At 51.3% G+C, this 20,980-nt stretch overlaps 1 protein-coding gene across 1 annotated transcript; it reads left to right on the top strand.

The window, feature by feature from the left end:
• Window positions 1-1,421: 1,421 nt before the first annotated feature.
• Window positions 1,422-20,612, top strand: rangrf (RAN guanine nucleotide release factor). Its single transcript, XM_078428154.1, has 6 exons — window positions 1,422-1,544; window positions 3,675-3,760; window positions 5,801-5,917; window positions 9,487-9,650; window positions 10,286-10,379; window positions 14,874-20,612. The coding sequence occupies exons 2-6, from the start codon at window positions 3,678-3,680 to the stop codon at window positions 15,010-15,012; spliced, it is 597 nt and encodes a 198-aa protein (XP_078284280.1). The 5' UTR covers window positions 1,422-1,544; window positions 3,675-3,677; the 3' UTR covers window positions 15,013-20,612.
• The last annotated feature ends 368 nt before the right edge of the window (window positions 20,613-20,980 follow it).

Consider the following 20,980-nt stretch of genomic DNA (forward strand, 5'->3'; position numbering starts at 1 on the left):
TGCATGGCGCCATATGCAACGTCGCCACAGACACCATCATATATACCGTCGCCAAGACACCGCGATGCCGACTACAACTCCCGGTGGCCCTGCAACATTGCCTACAACTACCGGCATGCACGGTGCCATAGACACCGCCATATATCGTCGCCATAGACACTGCGACTTCCGACTACAACTCCCGGCGTGCCCTGCAACATCGCCTACAACTACCGGCATGCACGGCTCCAAATGTACCGTCGCCATAGACACCGCGACCCCCGACTACAACTCCCGGCGTGCCCTGCAATATACCCTACACCTACCGGCATGCACGGCGCCATATGTACCGTCGCTATAGACACCGCCATATATACCGTCTCCATGGGCACCGCCATCTTTCACTACAACTCTTGGTGTGCGAAGCAATACCGGCATATACGGCGCCATATATATATATATAAAACATGGCGCCTAGACACCGCGAAATCCGACTACAACTACCGGCATGCCCTGTGACACTGCCTACAACTACCGGCATGCACGGCGCCATATATACATGGACACCGCCACCCGACTACAACGACCGTCGTGCCCCTGCGGTATCGCCAACAACACCCAGTGTCTCCACCTTATCGCCATGAACACTCCTGTGTAGATCCGAATGTGATAAACCTACTTCTGGTTCTGGTTGATTAATGCGCAAACATCTCATAAGTGGTTCCTTCAAGGACACTACAACTACAGGACCGCACTGCGCCCCCTACCCTGTCGGCATGGAGACTGCAACCACAGGCCTTCACTACGTCACCTCCTTCGCCGCCATGAACGCTCTGGCGTTGGACTACAACTACCGGCATGCACCCAGCCATCGCCATTGACACTGCGTCCCTGCCTATACCTGCCGGTCTCCGTCTTGGAAACTGCGGCTAACGACTGCAACTGCCGGCGTGTAATGCAAGCGCCGCCGCCGCCATAACCTCATCCAGCTCCCGGCCGCAACGACCATGGCCATGGAGACTGCGCCGATGGACTACAGCTACCAGCGTGCACCGCGTCCGCCATGGACACGACGTAACGGGCTACAACCACCGACACGCGCCAGAAGTCGCCAACAACTACCGGCGTGCACCAGCAATCGCCTACAACTACCGGCGTGCACCGCGACCTCAACGGATCCCCTGGTTTGGTGATGGACCTCAACGACCGGCATTGCCGGGGGAAACACCCTACATCTACCGGCGTGCACCGCGGCAGCCATGGACACCCTGCTACCGGACTACGACTACCGGCGTGCACCGCGGCCGCCATGGACACTCTGCTGGTGGACTACATCTACCGGCGTGCACCGCGGGCGCAGCGCCGGCTATGTCTGCAAATATAAATCGCCCGTCCGAGCTTCGTGTATTTCCGGCATTGGCAAATCGGCCATTTGCGGCAACACTCGGCCATTTCCGGCAACTCGGTCATTTCCGGCAACACTCGGCCTTTTCCGGCGACACTCGGCCATTTCCGGAGGGGAACGGCCATTGCCGGCGACGACAGGGCGCGAAAACCCGTGTCAGGTAACGGAGCGCTCCCTCCCCCTCTCTCTCCCCCCTTCTCCCTCCCTCCCTTCCCTTCCTTTCTTCTCTCCCTCCCTCTTCTCTTCCTTCCTCCCCTCCCCCCTTCCCTCCTTCCCTCCCTCCCCCCTCCCTCCTTCCTTCCCCCTTCCCTCCCTCCCTCCTTCCTTCCCTCCCTCCCTCCTTCCCTCCTTCCTTCCCCCTTCCCTCCCTCCTTCCTTCCCTCCTTCCCTCCTTCCTTCCTTCCCTCCTTCCTTCCCTCCCCCTCCCCCTTCCTTCCTTCCCTCCCTCCTTCTTTCCTTCCTTCCTTCTTCCATCCCTCCTTCCCTCCCTCCCTCCCTCCTTCCTTCCCTCCCTCCCTCCCCTTCCTTCCACTCCCTCCCTCCTTCCTTCCCTCCCCTTCCTTCCCTCGTCCCTTCCCTCGTCCCCTCCCTCCCCTCCTTCCCTCCCTCCTTCCTTCCTTCCTCCTCCCTCCTTCCTTCCTTCACTCGTCCCCTCCCTCCCCTCCCTCCCTCCTTTCCTTATTTCCTCCCTTCTCTCCTCTCCTTCCTTCCTTCCTCCCTCCCTCCCCTTCCTCCCCTTCCCACGTCCCCTTCCTTCCCTCCCTCTCCTCCCCCCTCCCTCCCCTCCCTTCCCTCCCTCGTTCCCCGCCGCTTGAGGCCAGTACCATGGCCGCGGTGTGGCCCACACCCGCAGGTGAGAGACGCTGTGGTTCTCGGTCCTCCAAGATATGGCAAATGAAATTTAAACTGGAAGTGACGGAGTATGGACTTAAGCAAGAAGAACTGCCTTAAATTTAGTTGCGTCTGGGTTGAGTAACTATAGTAGGGTGAAGACTATTCCATGCTTTAATTGTGCGAGGGAAGAATGAAGTGATAGGAGCAGAATTAGGCCATTTGGCCCATCAAGTCCACTCCGCCATTCAATCATGGCTGATCTATCTCTCCCTCCCAACCCCATTCTCCTGCCTTCTCCCCGTAGCCCCTGACACCCGCACTAACCAAGAATCTATCTATCTCTGCCTTAACAATATCCACTGACTTGTGGCCTCCACAGCCGTCTGTGGCAAAGAATCCCGCAGATTCACCACCCTCCCACTAAAGAAATTCCTCCTCATCTCCTTCCTAAAGGGACGTCCTTTAATTCTGAGGCTGTGCCCTCTGGTCCTAGACTCTCCCACTAGTGGAAACATCCTCTCCACATCCACTCTGGTCAACTCGGCCGCTGGGAGGGGCAGGGTGTGGGGCAGTACCAGTGGTGCATGTTCCCCAGTGTGGGGCAATGCTAATGGAAACTGTCCTGGTGAGGAGCAGTGCCAGTAAAATGCAACGCCAGTGCTTTTGCCCAATGAGGGGCAGTGCCAGTGGTAGCTACCCCAGTGAACAGTGCCAGTGATGCACGTTCCCGAGTGAGGGGCAATGCCAGTACTGTTCCCCAGTGAGGGGCAGTGCCTGTGGAGACTGTGCTAGTGGTGCATGATCCCCAGTGAGGGGCGGTGCCAGTGCTGTTCCCCAGTGAGTGGCAGTGCCAGTGCCATTCCCCAGTGAGTGGCAGTGCCAGTGCTGTTCCCCAGTGAGAGGCGGTGCCAGTGCTGTTCCCCAGTGAGGGGCGGTGCCAGTGCTGTTCCCCAGAGATGGGCCGTGCCAGTGTTGTTCCCCAGTGAGGGGCGGTGCCGGTGCTGTTCCCCAGTGAGGGGCGGTGCCAGTGCTGTTCAGTTTAGTTTATTGTCACGTGTACCGAGGTACAGTGAAAAGCGTTTGTTGCAAGTAGCTCGGTACAGCAGCCGAGGTCAGGATCGAACCCGGATCATTGGCACTGCGAGGTAGGAGCTCTACCAGCTGCGCCACAGTGTGCAGCCATTGTGGGCCAGAGGACCTGTTCCTGTGCTGCACTGCTCTATTGACACAAAGTGCTGGAGTAACTCAGCGGGACAGGCAGCATCTCAGGCAGCATCTCTGGAGAGAAGGAATGGTGCAACGATTTGGGTCGAGACCCGAAACGTCACTCATTCCTCCTCTCCAGTGATGCTGCCTGTCCCGTTGAGTTGCTCCAGCTTTTTGTGTCTTATCTTCTGTTTAAGTCAGCATCTGTAGTTCCTTCCTACACTGTGCCGTTCTATGTTCCGTGTTCCAGAAGATGGCGGCCGTTGGGACCCACACTCGCGCACTGTTTGGGGGTGCCTTCTCCGTCACTCTCCCCCCGCATTCCATCGATGTCAGGTAAGTGGAACGCCAGCCTGTTGGGGGAGGGGCAGGTAAAACACTGGTCCACCCACTAAAAGACACAACGTGCTGGAGTAACTCAGCGGGTCAGGCAGCATCCCTGGAGATTGTGGATAGCTGACGTTTCAGGTCACCAAGGACCACAACCTCAGCCAATTTGATTTTGCTTTGCGTGACTGCCGGGAAACTGCTGAGGACATATTCAGGTGGCACGGTGGTGCAGCGGTCGAGTTGCCGAATCACAGCGCCGGGGACCCGGGTTCAATCCCGACCACGGGCGCTGTCTGTACGGAGTTTGTACGTTCTCCCCGTGACCGCATGGGTTTTCTCAGAGATCTTCGGTTTCCTCCCACACTCCAAAGACGTGCAGGTATGTAGGTTAATTGTCCCTAGTGTGTGTAGGATAGTGTTAATGTGCAGGGATCGCTGGTCGGCACGGACCCGGTGGGCCGAAGGGCCTGTATCCATACTGTATCTCCAAACTCAACTTCAAGCAGCATAAGAGAACATGGATAGGTGATGTTTCAGATTGAGCCCCTTCTTCAGACACAAAGTCTCAACTCAAAAATTCACCTATCCATGTTCTCCAGAGATCTGTTGAGTTACTCCACCTCTTTATGTTTTTTTGTATATTAACCAGCATCTGCAATTTCAAGTTTCTACTGTTTTAGTTTAGTTTATTGTCACGTGTACCGAGGTACAGTGAAAGCCTTTTTTGTTGCGTGCTATCCAGTCAGCGGAAAGACTGTACACGATTACAATCGAGCTGTCCATGGTGTACAGATACAGGATACAGTTTATGTATAGACAATAGGTGCAGGAGGAGGCCATTCGGCGCTTCGAGCCTGTACGCACCGCCATTCAATGTGATCATGGCTGATCATTCTCAATCAGTACCCCGTTCCTGCCTTCTCCCCATACCCCCTGACTCCGCTATCCTTAAGAGATCTATCTAGCTCTCTCGTGAATGCATTCAGAGAACTGGCCTCCACTGCCTTCTGAGGCAGAGAATTCCACAGATTCACAACTCTCTGACTGAAAAAGGTTTTTCCTCGTCTCCGTTCTAAATGGCTGACCCCTTATTCTTAAACTGTGGCCCCTGGTTCTGGACTCCCCCAACATTGGGAACATGTTTCCTGCCTCTAACGTGTCAAACCCCTTAATAATCTTATACGTTTCGATAAGATCCCCTCTCATCCGTCTAAATTCCAGTGTATACAAGCCTAGTCGCTCCAGTCTTTCAACATATGACAGTCCCGCCATTCCGGGAATTAACCCAGTAAACCTACGCTGCACGCCCTCAATAGCAAGAATATCCTTCCTCAAATTTGGAGACCAAAACTGCACACAGTACTCCAGGTGCGGTCTCACTAGGGCCCTGTACAACTGCAGAAGATTCTTGATTAGTACAGGCATCAGGGGAATGGGGTTGAGAGGGAAAGATAGATCAGCCATGATTGAATGGCAGAGTAGACTTGATGGGCCGAATGGCTTAGTTCTGCTCCTACCACTTATGCACCTGTGAACAGATACAGACCTCCAAGAAATATTGCTGCAATTTCGATTTAATGCTATGATTGCTAAAATATATTCCCATAATTGCTAAAATAGATCATTTATAATTGCTAAAATATGGCTGCAAATGGCTCTAATAAACAGCACGGCCTAATACTGCATAGGAAAAAAAACTGCAGATGCTGGCTAAAATCGAAGGTGGACACAAAATGCTGGAGTAACTCAGCGGGTCAGGCAGCATCTCTGGAGAGAATGAACGGGTGACAACGTTTCAGGTCACCCCATTCCTTCTCTCCTGAGATGCTGCCTGACCCGCTGAGTTACTCCAGCATGTTGTGGCCCTAATACTGCAAATTCAATTAGTGTGGCTGGACAAAACGATTGGCATGATAAGTCAATCTTTTGACTTTTGTACTTCTGGCATTTTGTACTTTGTGTTTTGCTCAAGATTCCATCGCCCGCAGTTTGTTTTGTCTCCACACTGACAGGGTCATGGTTTCTATGTCCCCTGTCGCCCTGCAGTGATATCCGGGAGATTCCAGACAACCAGGAGGTGTTTGTACACAGTGGTACGGACCAGAGCATCATCGTGGATCTGCTGGAGTACCAGTGGCAGGTGCCCGACGAGGAAGCAGCCAGGTACCGTGACCTCTAAAGAGCACCCGGACGAAACCCACGCACACTCACACACGGGGAGAACGCGCAAACTCCACACATAAACAACCCCCGTGGTCAGGATCGAACTCGGTCCGAGCGTCTGAAGAGATGCAGCGCAAAAACAGGCCCTTCGGCCCACCGAGTCCGCACCGCCCAGCGATCCCCGCACACTAACACTATCCCACACACACTAGGGACAATTTTTTACATTTACCCAGCCAATTAACCTACAAACCTGTACGGCTTTGGAGTGTGGGAGGAAACCGAAGATCTCGGAGAAAACCCACGCAGGTCACGGGGAGAACGTACAAACTCCGTACAGACGGCGCCCGTAGTCGGGATGGAACCTGAGTCTCCGGCGCTGCATTCGCTGTAAGGCAGCAACTCTACCGCTGCGCCACCGTGCAGTGCAAAAACAGGCCCGTCGGCCTACCGAGTCCGAGCCCGAGCCGACCAGAAATCCCTGCACACTAGCACTATCCTACACACAGAAGCCAATTAACCTGCAAATGTACAATATGCTCTGCACTTGAAGATTGATTCTCTCGACGTAGGGGTGATGCTCGATGAGATTCTTTGCCAAAGATTATTGCAAAATGCAATCTGTCTCTCCCTCCAGAAACCAGAAATGAATCTGATTTTTGGTTAGTGGGTAAACTGGCGTGAGGAGCTGACAGTTGAATCTTGTATTCAGCATTGTTGCCAATAATGTGTCCTCCTGACCTATTCGACACTTAAAGCAGAGTTTTCTGCGCACGGTGGCGCAGCGGTAGAGTTCCTGCCTTACAGCGAATGCAGCGCCGGAGACTCAGGTTCGATCCTGACTACGGGCGCCGTCTGTACGGAGTTTGTATGTTCTCCCCGTGACCTGCGTGGGTTTTCTCCGAGAACTTCGGTTTCCTCCCACACTCCAAAGGCGTGCAGGTTTGTAGGTTAATTGGCTGGGCAAATGTAAAAATTCTCCCTAGTGTGTGTGGGATAGTGTTAGTGTGCGGGGATCGCTGGGCGGCGCGGACCCGGTGGGCCGAAGGGCCTGTTTCCGCGCTGTATCTCTAAATCTAAAAATGTAAATCTAAATCTAAATTCGCTTTGTCGTCTTTGGAGTGTGGGAGGAAACCGGAGCACTCGGAGAAAACCCACGGGGAGAACGTGCAAACTCCACACACACACACACACACACACACACACACTCACACACATACACACACACACATAGACGACGCCCGTGATCAGGATCGAACCTGCGTCTCTGGCACTGTGAGGAAGCGATGCGGGTGGTGGGGGAGAGGGGAGAAACCGATGGGAGGGGTCAGCCTGGGTACAGAGGAGGGAAGTGGGGGGGTGAAAGAAAGCGGGGTGTCTTTGGAGAAAATGGGGAGGGGGAAAGGGGCCGTTTGTAGGTGAGTTACCTAAAATTGGAGAATTCAGCGTTCACACCGTTGGGTTGTGAGCTACCCAAGCAGAGTACAAGGTGCCGTACAGACAGCGCCCGTAGTCAGGATCGAACCCGCGTCTCCGACGCTGTAAGCGTTGTAAGGCAGCAACTCTACCGCTGCGCTGTGAATTTGTGGGATTCTCTTCCACAGAAGGCAGGGACTATCCCAATGTTAAAGAAACAATAGACAATAGACAATAGGTGCAGGAGTAGGCAAATCAGCCCTTCGAGCCAGCACCGCCATTCAATGCGATCATGGCTGATCACTCTCAATCAGTACCCCGTTCCTGCCTTCTCCCCATACCCCCTCACTCCGCTATCCTTAAGAGCTCTATCCAGCTCTCTCTTGAAAGCATCCAACGAACTGGCCTCCACTGCCTTCTGAGGCAGAGAATTCCACACCTTCACCACTCTCTGACTGAAAAAGTTCTTCCTCATCTCCGTTCTAAATGGCCTACCCCTTATTCTTAAACTGTGGCCCCTTGTTCTGGACTCCCCCAACATTGGGAACATGTTTCCTGCCTCTAATGTGTCCAATCCCCTAATTATCTTATATGTTTCAATAAGATCCCCCCTCATCCTTCTAAATTCCAGTGTATACAAGCCTAATTGCTCCAGCCTTTCAACATACGACAGTCCCGCCATTCCGGGAATTAACCTAGTGAACCTACGCTGCACGCCCTCAATAGCAAGAATATCCTTCCTCAAATTTGGAGACCAAAACTGCACACAGTACTCCAGGTGCGGTCTCACCAGGGCCCGGTACAACTGTAGAAGGACCTCTTTGCTCCTATACTCAACTCCTCTTGTTATGAAGGCCAACATTCCATTGGCTTTCTTCACTGCCTGCTGTACCTGCATGCTTCCTTTCAGTGACTGATGCACTAGGACACCCAGATCTCGTTGAACATCCCCTCTTCCTAACTTGACACCATTCAGATAATAATCTGCCTTTCTATTCTTACTTCCAAAGTGAATAACCTCACACTTATCTACATTAAACTGCATCTGCCATGTATCCGCCCACTCACACAACCTGTCCAAGTCACCCTGCAGCCTGATTGCATCTTCCTCACAATTCACACTACCCCCCAGCTTAGTATCATCTGCAAATTTGCTAATGGTACTTTTAATCCCTTCATCCAAGTCATTAACGTATATCGTAAATAGCTGGGGTCTCAGCACCGAACCTTGCGGTACCCCACTGGTCACTGCCTGCCATTCCGAAAGGGACCCATTTATCCCCACTCTTTGCTTTCTGTCTGTCAACCAATTTTCTATCCATGTCAGTACCCTACCCCCAATACCATGTGCTCTAATTTTGCCCACTAATCTCCTATGTGGGACCTTGTCGAAGGCTTTCTGAAAGTCGAGGTACACCACATCCACCGACTCTCCCCTGTCAATTTTCCTAGTTACCTCCTCAAAATTTTCCAGTAGATTTGTCAAGCATGATTTCCCCTTCGTAAATCCATGCTGACTCAGAATGATCCTGTTACTACTATCCAAATGCTCAGCAATTTCGTCTTTTATAATTGTCTCCAGCATCTTCCCCACCACTGATGTTGGATATGGACCAAACGCGGGCAGGTGGGACTAGTGTAGCTGGGACATTGTTGGCCGGTGTGGGCAAGTTGGGCCGAAGGGCTTGTTTCCACGCTGTATCACTCTATGACTCTCTGGAATTTAGAAGGATGAGAGGAGATCTTATCGAAACGTATAAGATTATTAAGGGGTTGGAAACATGTTCCCAATGTTGAGGGAGTCCAGAACCAGGGGCCACACAGTTTAAGAATAAGGGGTTGGCCATTTAGAACGGAGATGAGGAAAAACTTTTTCAGTCAGAGAGTTGTGAATCTGTGGAATTCTCTGCCTCAGAAGGCAGCGGAGGCCAATTCTCTGAATGCATTCAAGAGAGAGCTAGATAGAGCTCTTAAGGATAGCGGAGTCAGGGGGTACGGGGAGAAGGCAGGAACGGGGTACTGATTGAGAATGATCAGCCATGATCACATTGAATGGCGGCGCTGGCTCGAAGGGCCGAATGGCCTCCTCCTGCACCTATTGACAGAGTCACAAGTAGGTGAGTCTTGGACTCAGGGCCTCTTTTCATCGACAGGTACCATTTTGAGGACGTCACCTCCATTAATGGGGCCCTGGGAGAGGCAGGAACGGAGGTGTTGTGCGTGGAGGCCGTCGCCAGGGATCAGATGGCACTGCGGGAGTTCAGCAGCGCCTGGTTCCTCTCCGGGAGGCAGCAAGTGGCCAAGTTCAATGAGCAGGTCAGTAATAAATGGCAACGCTTCAGGAAGACAGCAAAGGACCAGTCTGTGAAGAAGGGTATTTATTCGCAAAATGCTGGAGTAACCCAGCGGGTCGGGCAGCGTCTCGGGAGAGAAGGAATGGGTGACGTTTCGGGTCGAGACCCTTCTTCAGACTGATGTCAGGGGGGGCGGGACAAAGGAAGGATATAGGTGGAGACAGGAAGATAGAGGGAGATCTGGGAAGGGGGAGGGGAAGAGAGGGACAGAGGAACTATCTAAAGTTGTGGAGAAGTCAATGTTCATACCGCTGGGCTGCTAGAGGAGGACGGCAGGAGAAATCACAGAGGGGGAACAGCGAGAGAGCATGTCGCTAAACTCTCGTCGAAGAGAGGAGGAGAACGTCTTCAAAGTGGACATACCTTGCTTTCCCTCTCTCTCCATCCCCTCCCCCTTCCCAGTTCTCTGACTCGTCTGTCGGTTCCTGATTACATTTTATCTCTGTTTGCTTTTTGCTTTTTAAATGGCCTCCCCTTTATTTTGAGGGATATGGGCAGGTGAGACGCGTACGTTGGCCAGTGTGGGCAGGTCGGGCCGAAGGGCCTGGTTCCGCGAGGTATCACTCTATGACTGTCATTTGCTTTCTCTCGTGCAGGCTAAAAAACACAGTGAATATACACCTGGCCCTCTTCAGAGTCCCTCAATACAGCACGGACATACTGGTCACCTTTAACAACCCGACAATGATCAGGTACGTTTGTCGACAGGAAGAGACCGAGGATGGAGTCACAGTGCGACAAACAGCAGGGAAACAGGCCCAGCTCGCCATGACCCCACCTACACTCGTCCACCCGCCCGCATTTGGCCCACGTCCCTCCAAACCTCTCCAGTCCACATGCCTGCACAAATATCTTTGAAGTGTTTTTATAATACCTGCCACAACTACTGTACCTCCTCTGGCAGCTCGTTCCATACACCCACCACAGAGAGGGAGGGGGGGAAGAGGGGGAGGAGGGAAGAGAGGGAGGGGGAAAGAGGGGGAGGAGGGAAAGAGGGGGAGGAGGGAAAGAGGGGGAGGAGGGAAAGAGGGGAGGGGAGGGGGGGAAAGAGGGGGAGGAGGGGAAGAGGGCGGAAGAGGGGGAGGGGGGAAAGAGGGGGAGGGGGAAAGAGGGGGAGGGGGAAGAGGGGGAGGAGGGAAAGGGGGAGGGCGGAAAGAGGGGGAGGGGGGAAAGAGAGGGAGGGGGGAAAGGGGGAGGAGGGGGAGGGGGAAAAGAGAGGGAGGGGGAAAGAGAGGGGTGGAAAGCTCTGTGTGGAAAAGGTTGACTCTCAGATTTCCAAAGTAATCTTTTCCCCTTCAGCTTAAACTTATGTCCCACTCTCACCATAAAACTCTGCCCCCTGGTTCTTGATTCTTGTCCAGTTTCATCTCGTCCATCCGACTGCGTGGCGATCGGAACTGCACACTGTACTCCAGGTGTGGTCTTGCTAACGTCTTGTCCCGCTGTAAAGCCAGTGTTCATCATTGTTCCGTGCACTCTCTCCCCTCCCCACCCACTCGCATCCGCCCTCTCCTCTCTCCCTCTTGCCTGCCCTCTCTTCCTCCCTCTTTCTCCCCCCTCCCTCTTTCTCCCCCTTCCCTCTTCCCCTCCCTCTCTCTCCCCTTCCTCTCTCCCCCCTCCCTCTCTTCCCCCTCCTTTTCTCCCCCTCCCTCTTCCCCCTCCTCTTCTTTCCCCCTCCCTATCATATCATATCATATACATACAGCCGGAAACAGGCCTTTTCGGCCCTCCAAGTCCGTGCCGCCAGCGATCCCCGTACATTAACACTATCCTACACCCACTAGGGACAATTTTTACATTTACCCAGCCAATTAAACCTACATACCTGTACGTCTTTGGAGTGTGGGAGGAAACCGAAGATCTCGGAGTAAACCCACGCAGGTCACGGGGAGAACGTACAAACTCCTTACAGTGCAGCACCCGTAGTCAGGATCGAACCTGAGTCTCTGGCGCTGCATTCGCTGTAAAGCAGCAACTCTACCGCTGCGCTACCGTGCCGCCCTCTCTCCTCTCTCTCTTCCCCCCCTCCCTCTTCCCCCTTCACTCTTTCCCCCTTCCCTCTTCCCCCTCCCTCTCTCCCCCTCCCCTCTTCCCCCTCCCCTCTTCCCCTTCCCTCTCTCCCCCTCCCTCTTTGTCCCCCTCATCCTCTACCCCCCCTCATCATTCATTCATCTACAATAATATATACAAGTACATATAATAAAGTGTCATTCATTCATTTGCTATAGTATATACAAAATTAATATATTCAGTATAATAAAGTATCATTCATTCATTTACTGAAACAGGGGGAAGGAATAAAAGGGGAGGCCGGTCTGGGAGTGTTGCCATGAGGAGGGGGGGGGGGTCAAAGGGGGGACCGGGCTGGGGGCATTTTGTAACTTTGTCAACGCCCTTTACGTGGCGACTATTTGTATACCTTGTAAATGCCAGCAAAGAATTCCACTGTGACTTGTCACCTGTGGCAATAAAGTACTCACTTCAATAATACACAGATGCCCCTCGACTTGCGTTCCGATAAGCCCAGCGTAAATCGGAAATGTCGTAAGTCGAAAACGCTTATCGTTCGCGCGGGGAGAAAAAAAAATCAAAATTGGAAGTGCGGTTTCTACTGAATGTGTATCGCATTTGCACCACCGTGAAGCCGGAATATCGTAAGTCGAGGAGCATCTATATAAAAAAATAATAAAGTGTCATTCATTGACTATAATATATACAAGAGTATCTCAGCAGGTCAGGTTTGATGCTGCCTGACCTGCTGAGTTACTCCAGCATTTTGTGAATAAATACCTTCGATTTGTACCAGCACCTGCAGTTATTTTCTTATAATATATACAAGTATATATAATATACTGGTTCATCATCATATATCTACAGCCGGAAACAGGCCTTTTCGGCCCTCCAAGTCCGTGCCGCCCAGTGATCCCCGTACATTAACACTATCCTACACCCACTAGGGACAATTTTTACATTTACCCAGCCAATTAACCTACATACCTGTACATCTTTGGAGTGGTTGGGCCGAGGGGGGAGGGGAGGGGAGGGGGGAGGGGGGAGGAGGAGAGGGTCCACTTAGTCCAGTATATAATTAAGCATCATTCATTAATTGACGAGAATAAATACAAGTATATATGATATATAATAAAGCATCATTCATTGATTGATGATAATATATACAAGTATATATGATATGTAATAAAGTATCATTCATTGATTGATGATAATATATACAAGTATATATGATATATAAAGAGGAAAAAACTAGTCACGGCGAATGTGGGTCACTTGAAGACAGAAGCGGGGGAATTTATTATGGGGAACAAGGAAATGGAAGACGAGTTGAACCGGTACTTTGGATCTGTCTTCACTAAGGAAGATACAAGCAATCTCCCAGATGTTCTAGTGGCCAGAGATCCTAGGGTGACGGAGGAACTGAAGGAAATCCACATTAGGCAGGAAATGGTGTTGGTTAGACTGATGGGACTGAAGGCTGATAAATCCCCAGGGCCTGATGGTCTGCATCCCAGAGTACTTAAGGAGGTGGCACTAGAAATTGTGGACGCATTGGTGATCATTTTCCAATGTTCTTTAGATTCAGGATCAGTTCCTGTGGATTGGAGGGTAGCTAATGTTGTCCCACTTTTTAAGAAAGGAGGGAGAGAGAAAACGGGAAATTATAGACCAGTTAGTCAGTGGTGGGGAAGATGCTGGAGTCAATTATAAAAGACGAAATTGCGGAGCATTTGGATAGTAGTAACAGGATTGTTCCGAGTCAGCATGGATTTACGAAGGGGAAATCATGCTTGACTGATCTTCTGGAATTCTTTGAGGATGTAACTAGGAAAATTGACAGGGGAGAGCCGGTGGATGTGGTGTACCTTGACTTTCAGAAAGCCTTCGACAAGGTTCCACATAGGAGATTAGTGGGCAAAATTAGAGCACATGGTATTGGAGGTAGGGTACTGACATGGATAGAAAATTGGTTGACAGACAGAAAGCAAAGAGTGGGGATAAATGGGACCGCAGCTATTTACAATATACATTAATGACTTGGATGAAGGGATTAAAAGTACCATTAGCAAATTTGCAGATGATACAAAGCTGGGTGGCAGTGTGAACTGTGAGGAAGATGCTATGAGGTTGCAGGGTGACTTGGACAGGTTGTGTGAGTGGGCGGATGCCTGGCAGATGCAGTTTAATGTGGATAAGTGTGAGGTTATCCACTTTGGTGGTAAGAATAGGAAGGCAGAGTATTATCTGAATGGTGTCAAGTTAGGAACAGGGGACATACAACGAGATCTGGGTGTCCTAGTGCATCAGTCACTGAAAGGAAGCATGCAGGTACAGCAGGCAGTGAAGATAGCTAATGGAATGTTGGCCTTCATAACAAGAGGAGTTGAGTATAGGAGCAAAGAGGTCCTTCTGCAGTTGTACAGGGCCCTAGTGAGACCGCACCTGGAGTACAGTGTACAGTTTTGGTCTCCAAATTTGAGGAAGGATATTCTTGCTATTGAGGGCGTGCAGCGAAGGTTTACTAGGTTAATTCCCGGAATGGCGAAACTGTCATATGTTGAAAGACTGAAGCGACTAGGCTTGTATACACTGGAATTTAGAAGGATGAGAGGAGATCTTATCGAAACGTATAAGATTATTAAGGGGTTGGACACGTTAGAGGCAGGAAATATGTTCCCAATGTTGGGGGAGTCCAGGATAAGGGGCCACAGTTTAAGAATAAGGGGTAGGCCATTTAGAACTGAGACGAGGAAAAACTTTTTCAGTCAGAGAGTTGTGAATCTGTGGAATTCTCTGCCTCAGAAGGCAGCGGAGGCCAATTCTCTGAATGCATTCAAGAGAGAGCTAGATAGAGCTCTTAAGGATAGCGGAGTCAGGGGGTATGGAGAGAAGGCAGGAACGGGGTACTGATTGAGAATGATCAGCGATGATCACATTGAATGGCGGTGCGTACAGGCTCGAAGGGCCGAATGGCCTCCTCCTGCACCTATTGTCTATTGTCTATATATAATAAAGTATCATTGACAATAATATATACAAGTATATGTGATATATAATAAAGTATCATTGATGGTGATATATACAAGTATATATGATATATAATAAAGTATCATTGACAATAATATAGACAAGTATATATGATATATAATAAAGTATCATTCATTCTCCACCAGCCCACACAGCAGCAGCGTGGGATTGGACCCCTCCCGGTCGGGGGGCTTGTCGACAGGAGCGGGCCAGTGCTGGACCCCGGAGCAGTTCCACGCCACCGCCCGCTCCCTCCGCCTCCTCGACCCCGCCATCTTCTCCTGAACCCTCTCCCGCTCCCGATGCCAGAACGGCGAAACCGAAGTGCGTGCGTCGGGAGGAACTGCAGGCGCTGGTTTACACCGAAGATAACGAGACACTAAAATGCTGGAGTAACTCAGCGGGTCAGGCAGCGTCTCCGGAGAGAAGGAACGGGTGACAAGTGGAACTATTTCCCAGTGCCTGTAGAACTCAGCACTGCAGGATTGTACCACTGACAGTCAGTGGCCATGGAGTTGCACTCCTGTGTGCATCCACTAATAGACACATAGACACATAGACACAAGGTGCAGGAGTAGGCCATTCGGCCCTTCGAGCCTGTACGCACCGCCATTCAATGTGATCATGGCTGATCATCCAACTCAATATCCCGTACCTGCCTTCTCTCCATACCCCCTGATCCCTTTAGCCACAAGGGCCACATCTAACTCCCTCTTAAATATAGACAATGAACTGGCCTCAACTACCTTCTGTGGCAGAGAATTCCACAGACTCGCCACTCTCTGTGTGAAGAAATGTTTTCTCATCTCGGTCCTAAAAGATTTCCCCCTTATCCTTAAGCTGTGACCCCTGGTTCTGGACTTCCCCAACATCGGGAACAATCTTCCCGCATCTAGCCTCACAAAATGCTGGGGTAACTCAGCGGGGCAGGCAGCATCTCTGGAGAGAAGGAATGGGTGACGTTTCGGGTCGAGACTCCAGCAGTATTTTATATTGATTTCTCCAACTTCAAGTAACCCTGGCTTTCCCTCTCTCTCCGTCCCTCCCCCACCCTAGTTCTCCGACTAGTTTCACTGTCCTCCTGATTAATGTTACTCTTTGTTGGCCTCCCCCCTCAGCCAACAATCAACCTTTCTTCATTTCCTTGATAAACGTCTGCTTTGATCTGTCATTTCCACACCTTGCTCTTCCACATCTCCCGGTTCCCTCTCCCCTGACTCGGACTGAAGAAGAGTCCCGACCCGAAACGTCACCCTTTCCTGCTCTCCGGGAGATGCTGCCCGACCCGCTGAGTTACTCCAGCATTTTTGTGTCTACACCGAATCTCCGTGAGAGGCCTGGCGGGATCTATCCACCCTCTCCATCCAGGAACCCGTTCGTTCGTTTCCTGAGCTGACCTGATTCTACGGACGTAAGAGACTGGAAGGGGGACCTTCGGCCCATCAAGGCCGCTGCTGTTCGGTGTGATCGCAGCTGATCCTGAATTCAACTCCACACACCCTCCGCATTCTCCAAACGGTAAAATCAGCCAATCTCAAATATAAAATGAACAATTACCTCTCCATCTGCCTCCCTTGTGAAGTTTGACAACTCCACTCGTAGTGTCTTACAGCGTGGAAACAGGCCCATCGGCCCAACTTGCCCACACCAGCCAAAGTGCCCCATCTACACTAGTCCCACCTGCCTGCGTTTGGTCATGTCTCTCTAAACCTGTCCAACCACGTACCTCTCTGAATATTTGGTTTAGCTCAGAGATACAGCGCAGCAACAGGCCCTAGGGCCCACCGAGTCTGCGCCGAGATAGAGCTCTTAAGGATAGCGGAGTCAGGGGGTATGGGGAGAACAGGGTACTGATTGAGAATGATCAGCCATGATCACATTGAATGGTGGTGCTGGCACGAAGGGCCGAATGGCCTCCTCCTGCACCTATTGTCTATTGACCAGCGATCCCCGCACACTGGTGCTATCCTACACACCAGGGACAATTTATAATCTTTACCGAAGCCAATTAACGTACAACATGTGCCGCTTTCGAGCGTGGGAGGAAACCGGAGCACCCGGAGAAAACCCACACAGGTCACAGAGAGAACGTACAGACTCCACACGCACAGACACAGCCAGGGTTGCCAACTTCCTCACTCCCAAATACGGGACAGGGCGAGGTCACCGCCCCGCGCCCCACGTGACCTCACCCAGCCGGCGTCCACGTGCTCCCACTCCACCAATACCACCATTCTCTCTGCGGACAAAAATTAAGGACGCAAAGTAACTCACTGGGGGATTTTAGCGGGCCGATTAACCTACAAACACGCACGTCTTTGGAGTGTGGGTGGAAACTGGAGCACCCGGAGAAAAGCCACGTGGGTCACGGGGAGAACGTACAAACTCCGTACATGCAAGTAGTTAATAATGAAGTAGAGTTTCAAAGTCTACAGAGAGACTTGGGCCTTTTGGAAGGGTGGGCTGAAAGATGGCAGATGGAGTTTAATGCTGATAAGTGTGAGGTGCTGCATTTTGGTAGGACAAATCAAAATAGGACGTACAGGGTAAATGGTAGGGAATTGAGGAATGCAGTGGAACAGAGGGATCTGGGAATAACTGCATTGTTCCCTGAAGGTGGAATCTCATGTGGATAGGGTGGTGAAGAAGGCGTTTGGTATGCTTGCCTTTATAAATCAGAGCATCGAGTATAGAAGTTGGGATGTAATGTTAAAATTGTACAGGGCATTGGTGAGGCCGAATCTGGAGTATGGTGTGCAGTTCTGGTCGCCAAATTATAGGAAGGATGTCGACAAAATGGAGAGGGTACAGAGGAGATTTACAAGAATGTTGCCTGGGTTTCAGCACTTAAGCTACAGAGTGAGTGAGGTTGAACAGATTGGGTCTATTCTTTGGAGCGTAGAAGGTTGAGGGGGGACTTGATAGAGGTTTTTTAAATTTTAAGAGGGACAGACAGAGTTGACGTGGGTAGGCTTTTCCCCTTGAGAGTGGGGAAGATTCCAACAAGGGGACATAACTTTAGAATTGAGGGACAAAAGTTTAGGGGTAACTTCTTTACTCAGAGGGTGGTGGCTGTGTGGAATGGGCTTCCGGTGGAAGTAGTGGAGACAGGCTCGCTTTTATTATTTAAGAGTAAATTGGATAGGTATATGGATAAGAGGGGATTAGAGGGTTATGGTCTGAGAGCAGGTAGATGAGACTAGGTCAGAGGGAGTGGTCGGCGTGGACTGGTAGGGCCGAACGGGCCTGTTTCCGTGCTGTAGTTATATGGTTATATGCAGACAGCGCCCGAGGTCGGGATTGGAACCCGGGTCTCCGACTCTGTGAGGCGGCATCTCTACCCATCGCGCCACTGCGTAGAAAACCAGTTGGGTGTCATGCCCCAGCACAGAGCTACCGGTCAATCCCGGTCACTATGTACTGAACAAAACAAACCCACCACCATTGTACACAAAATACTCTTGAACAAGGAAAATTAAATATATTGCAAGCCTTAAAAGCATAGAAAATACGTGCAGGAGGAGGCCGTTCGGCCCTTCGAGCCAGCACCGCCATTCATTGTGATCATGGCTGATCGTCCACAATCAGTAACCCGTGCCTGCCTTCTCCCCATATCCCTTGATTCCACTAGCCCCTAGAGCTCCATTTAACTATCTCTTAAATCCATCCGGTGAATCGGTCTCCACTGCCCTCTGTGGCAGAGAATTCCACAAATTCACAACTCTCTGGGTGAAAAAAATATTTTTCTCACCTCAGTTTTAAATGGCCCCCCCTTTATTCTTGGACTGTGTGTGTGGCCGCTGGTTCTGGACTCCCCCAACAATGGGAACATTTTTCAAGGGTACATTTCTGCCCCTTTTTCAGGGTTATGTCCGCGCCCGGGTGGTGTTAGAGAGGGACTACTCGCTGTCCACGGGCACCCTGAGGGATTTCTGTGACCGCTGGGCACAGCGGGGGTGGGGGGGGGGGGTGGAATGTATCCTCAATATAGACGGTGATACTTAGGGTTGCCAACTATCTCACTCCCAAATAAGGGACAAGGTGATAGGACAGGGCGGCACGGTGGTGCAGCGGTAGAGTTGCTGCCTTGCAGCGAATGCAGCGCCGGAGACTCAGGTTCGATCCTGACTACGGGCGCCGTCTGTACGGAGCTTGTACGTTCTCCCCGTGACCCGCGTGGGTTTTCTCCGAGATCTTCGGTTTCCTCCCACGCTCCAAAGACGTGCAGGTTTGTAGGTTAATTGGCTGAGCAAATGTAAAAACTGTCCCTAGTGTGTGTAGGATAGTGTTAATGTGCGGGGATCGCTGGGCGGCGCGGACCCAGTGGGCCGAAGGGCCTGTTTCCGCGCTGTATCTCTAAATCTTTTTTTTAACTCGCCCCGCGCACCACGTGACCTCACCCAGCCAGCGGCCACGTGCTCCCGCTCCACCAATGGCGGCCGCCCGTTATGCAACCTCCGTTAGACAGACACACTTAGCCCCGTTCCCCGAACACACTCCGTTATTTACGACGGCTTATTACTAAGCCTTATAAGCAGGCTTATTACGGGACAAGGGCGGTCCCGTACGGGACAAACCAACTTAGCCCAAAATGCGAGATGTCTCGGCTAATACGGGACAGACGGCAATCCTACTTGTACTATGGTGACGAGTTTTTGATTTATTTTGTACTGTAAATATTATTTTAACAATTGATTCTATTATTTTTGGTTAATAGACAATAGGTGCAGGAGTAGGCCATTCGGCCCTTCGAGCCAGCACCGCCATTCAATGTGATCATGGCTGATCATTCTCAATCAGTACCCCGTTCCTGCCCTCTCCCCATACCCCCTGACTCCGCTATCCTTGAATGCATTCAGAGACTTGGCCTCCACTGCCTTCTGACGCAGTGAATTCCACAGATTTACAACTCTCTGACTGAAAAGGTTTTTCCTCATCTCTGTTCTAAATGGCCTACCCCTTATTCTTAAACTGTGGCCCTTGGTTCTGTACTCCCCCAACATTGGGAACATGTTTCCTGCCTCTAACGTGTCCAACCCCTTAATAATCCTATATGTTTCGATAAGATCCCCTCTCATCCTTCTAAATTCCAGTGTATACAAGCCTAGCCACTCCAGTCTTTCAACATACGACAGTCCCGCCATTCCGGGAATTAACCTAGTAAACCTACGCTGCACGACCTCAATAGCAAGAATATTCTTCCTCAAATTTGGAGACCAAAACTGCACACAGTACTCCAGGTGCGGTCTCACCAGGGCCCGGTACAACTGCAGAAGGACCTCTTTGCTCCTATACTCAACTCTTCTTGTTATGAAGGCCAACATTGCATTGGCTTTCTTCACTGCCTGCTGTACCTGCATGCTTCCTTTCAGTGACTGATGCACTAGGACACCCAGATCTCGTTGTTCGTCCCCTTTTCCTAAAAGATAAAAACCGTGTGGCGCGAGGTGGGACGTGTATCGGGGGGGGGGAAGGATCCATTCCACCCGCCACGCTGCCCAGCAGACCACTGTTTGAGGGGTGTTGCCTCCTGTGCCTTCAAGGCTGGCTGCAGGAGGCCCACCCCCAGCCACCCCCCTCTCCGGGACACAGAGTGGGTCGGGCGGGCGAGGAGAGAGAGGGATGCCTGTCGCGGGTGACGGAGGAGGCCGTGCAGCAGCCTGGGGCTCGCCTGGATCGGGAACCGCTCCTGTACGACCAGCGCATGGACCGGACTCTGTGTTCTGAGTTTTTCTTCCCTTGTAAACAGCGTAAAAATATGGCGACTGTGCATTTGTGGGTTGTGCAAAAGAATCTCACCGTACTGTGCATCCATGCCAATAAAGAACCCTTGACCCATCTCTGGAGAACATGGATGGGTGACGTATGCCATTCAGAGCCAACTAGAATCTCGCCTGTGTAGGAAGGGATTGCAAGCTAGTTTTAACCTGTATACAGATGATGGCAAGACCCTTAGCAGCACTGATGTGCAGAGGGATCTTGGGTCCAAGTCCATAGTGGCAACACAAGTAGATAGAGTGGTAAAGAAGGTGTCTGGTGTGCTTAACACCATAGATTGGAGTATGTAGGTGGTGCAGCGGTAGAATTGCTGCCCAACAGCGTCAGAGCCCCGGGTTCGATCCTGACTATGGGTGGTGTCTGCATGGAGTTTGTACGTTCACCCCGTGACCTGCGTGCAGGTTTGTAGGTTAATTGGCTTTGGTAAAGATTGTAAATTGTCCCTGGTGTGTGTAGGATAGGGCTAGTGTACGGG

Source organism: Rhinoraja longicauda, chromosome 34, assembly GCF_053455715.1.
Source record: "Rhinoraja longicauda isolate Sanriku21f chromosome 34, sRhiLon1.1, whole genome shotgun sequence".
Classification (NCBI taxonomy): domain Eukaryota; kingdom Metazoa; phylum Chordata; class Chondrichthyes; order Rajiformes; family Arhynchobatidae; genus Rhinoraja; species Rhinoraja longicauda.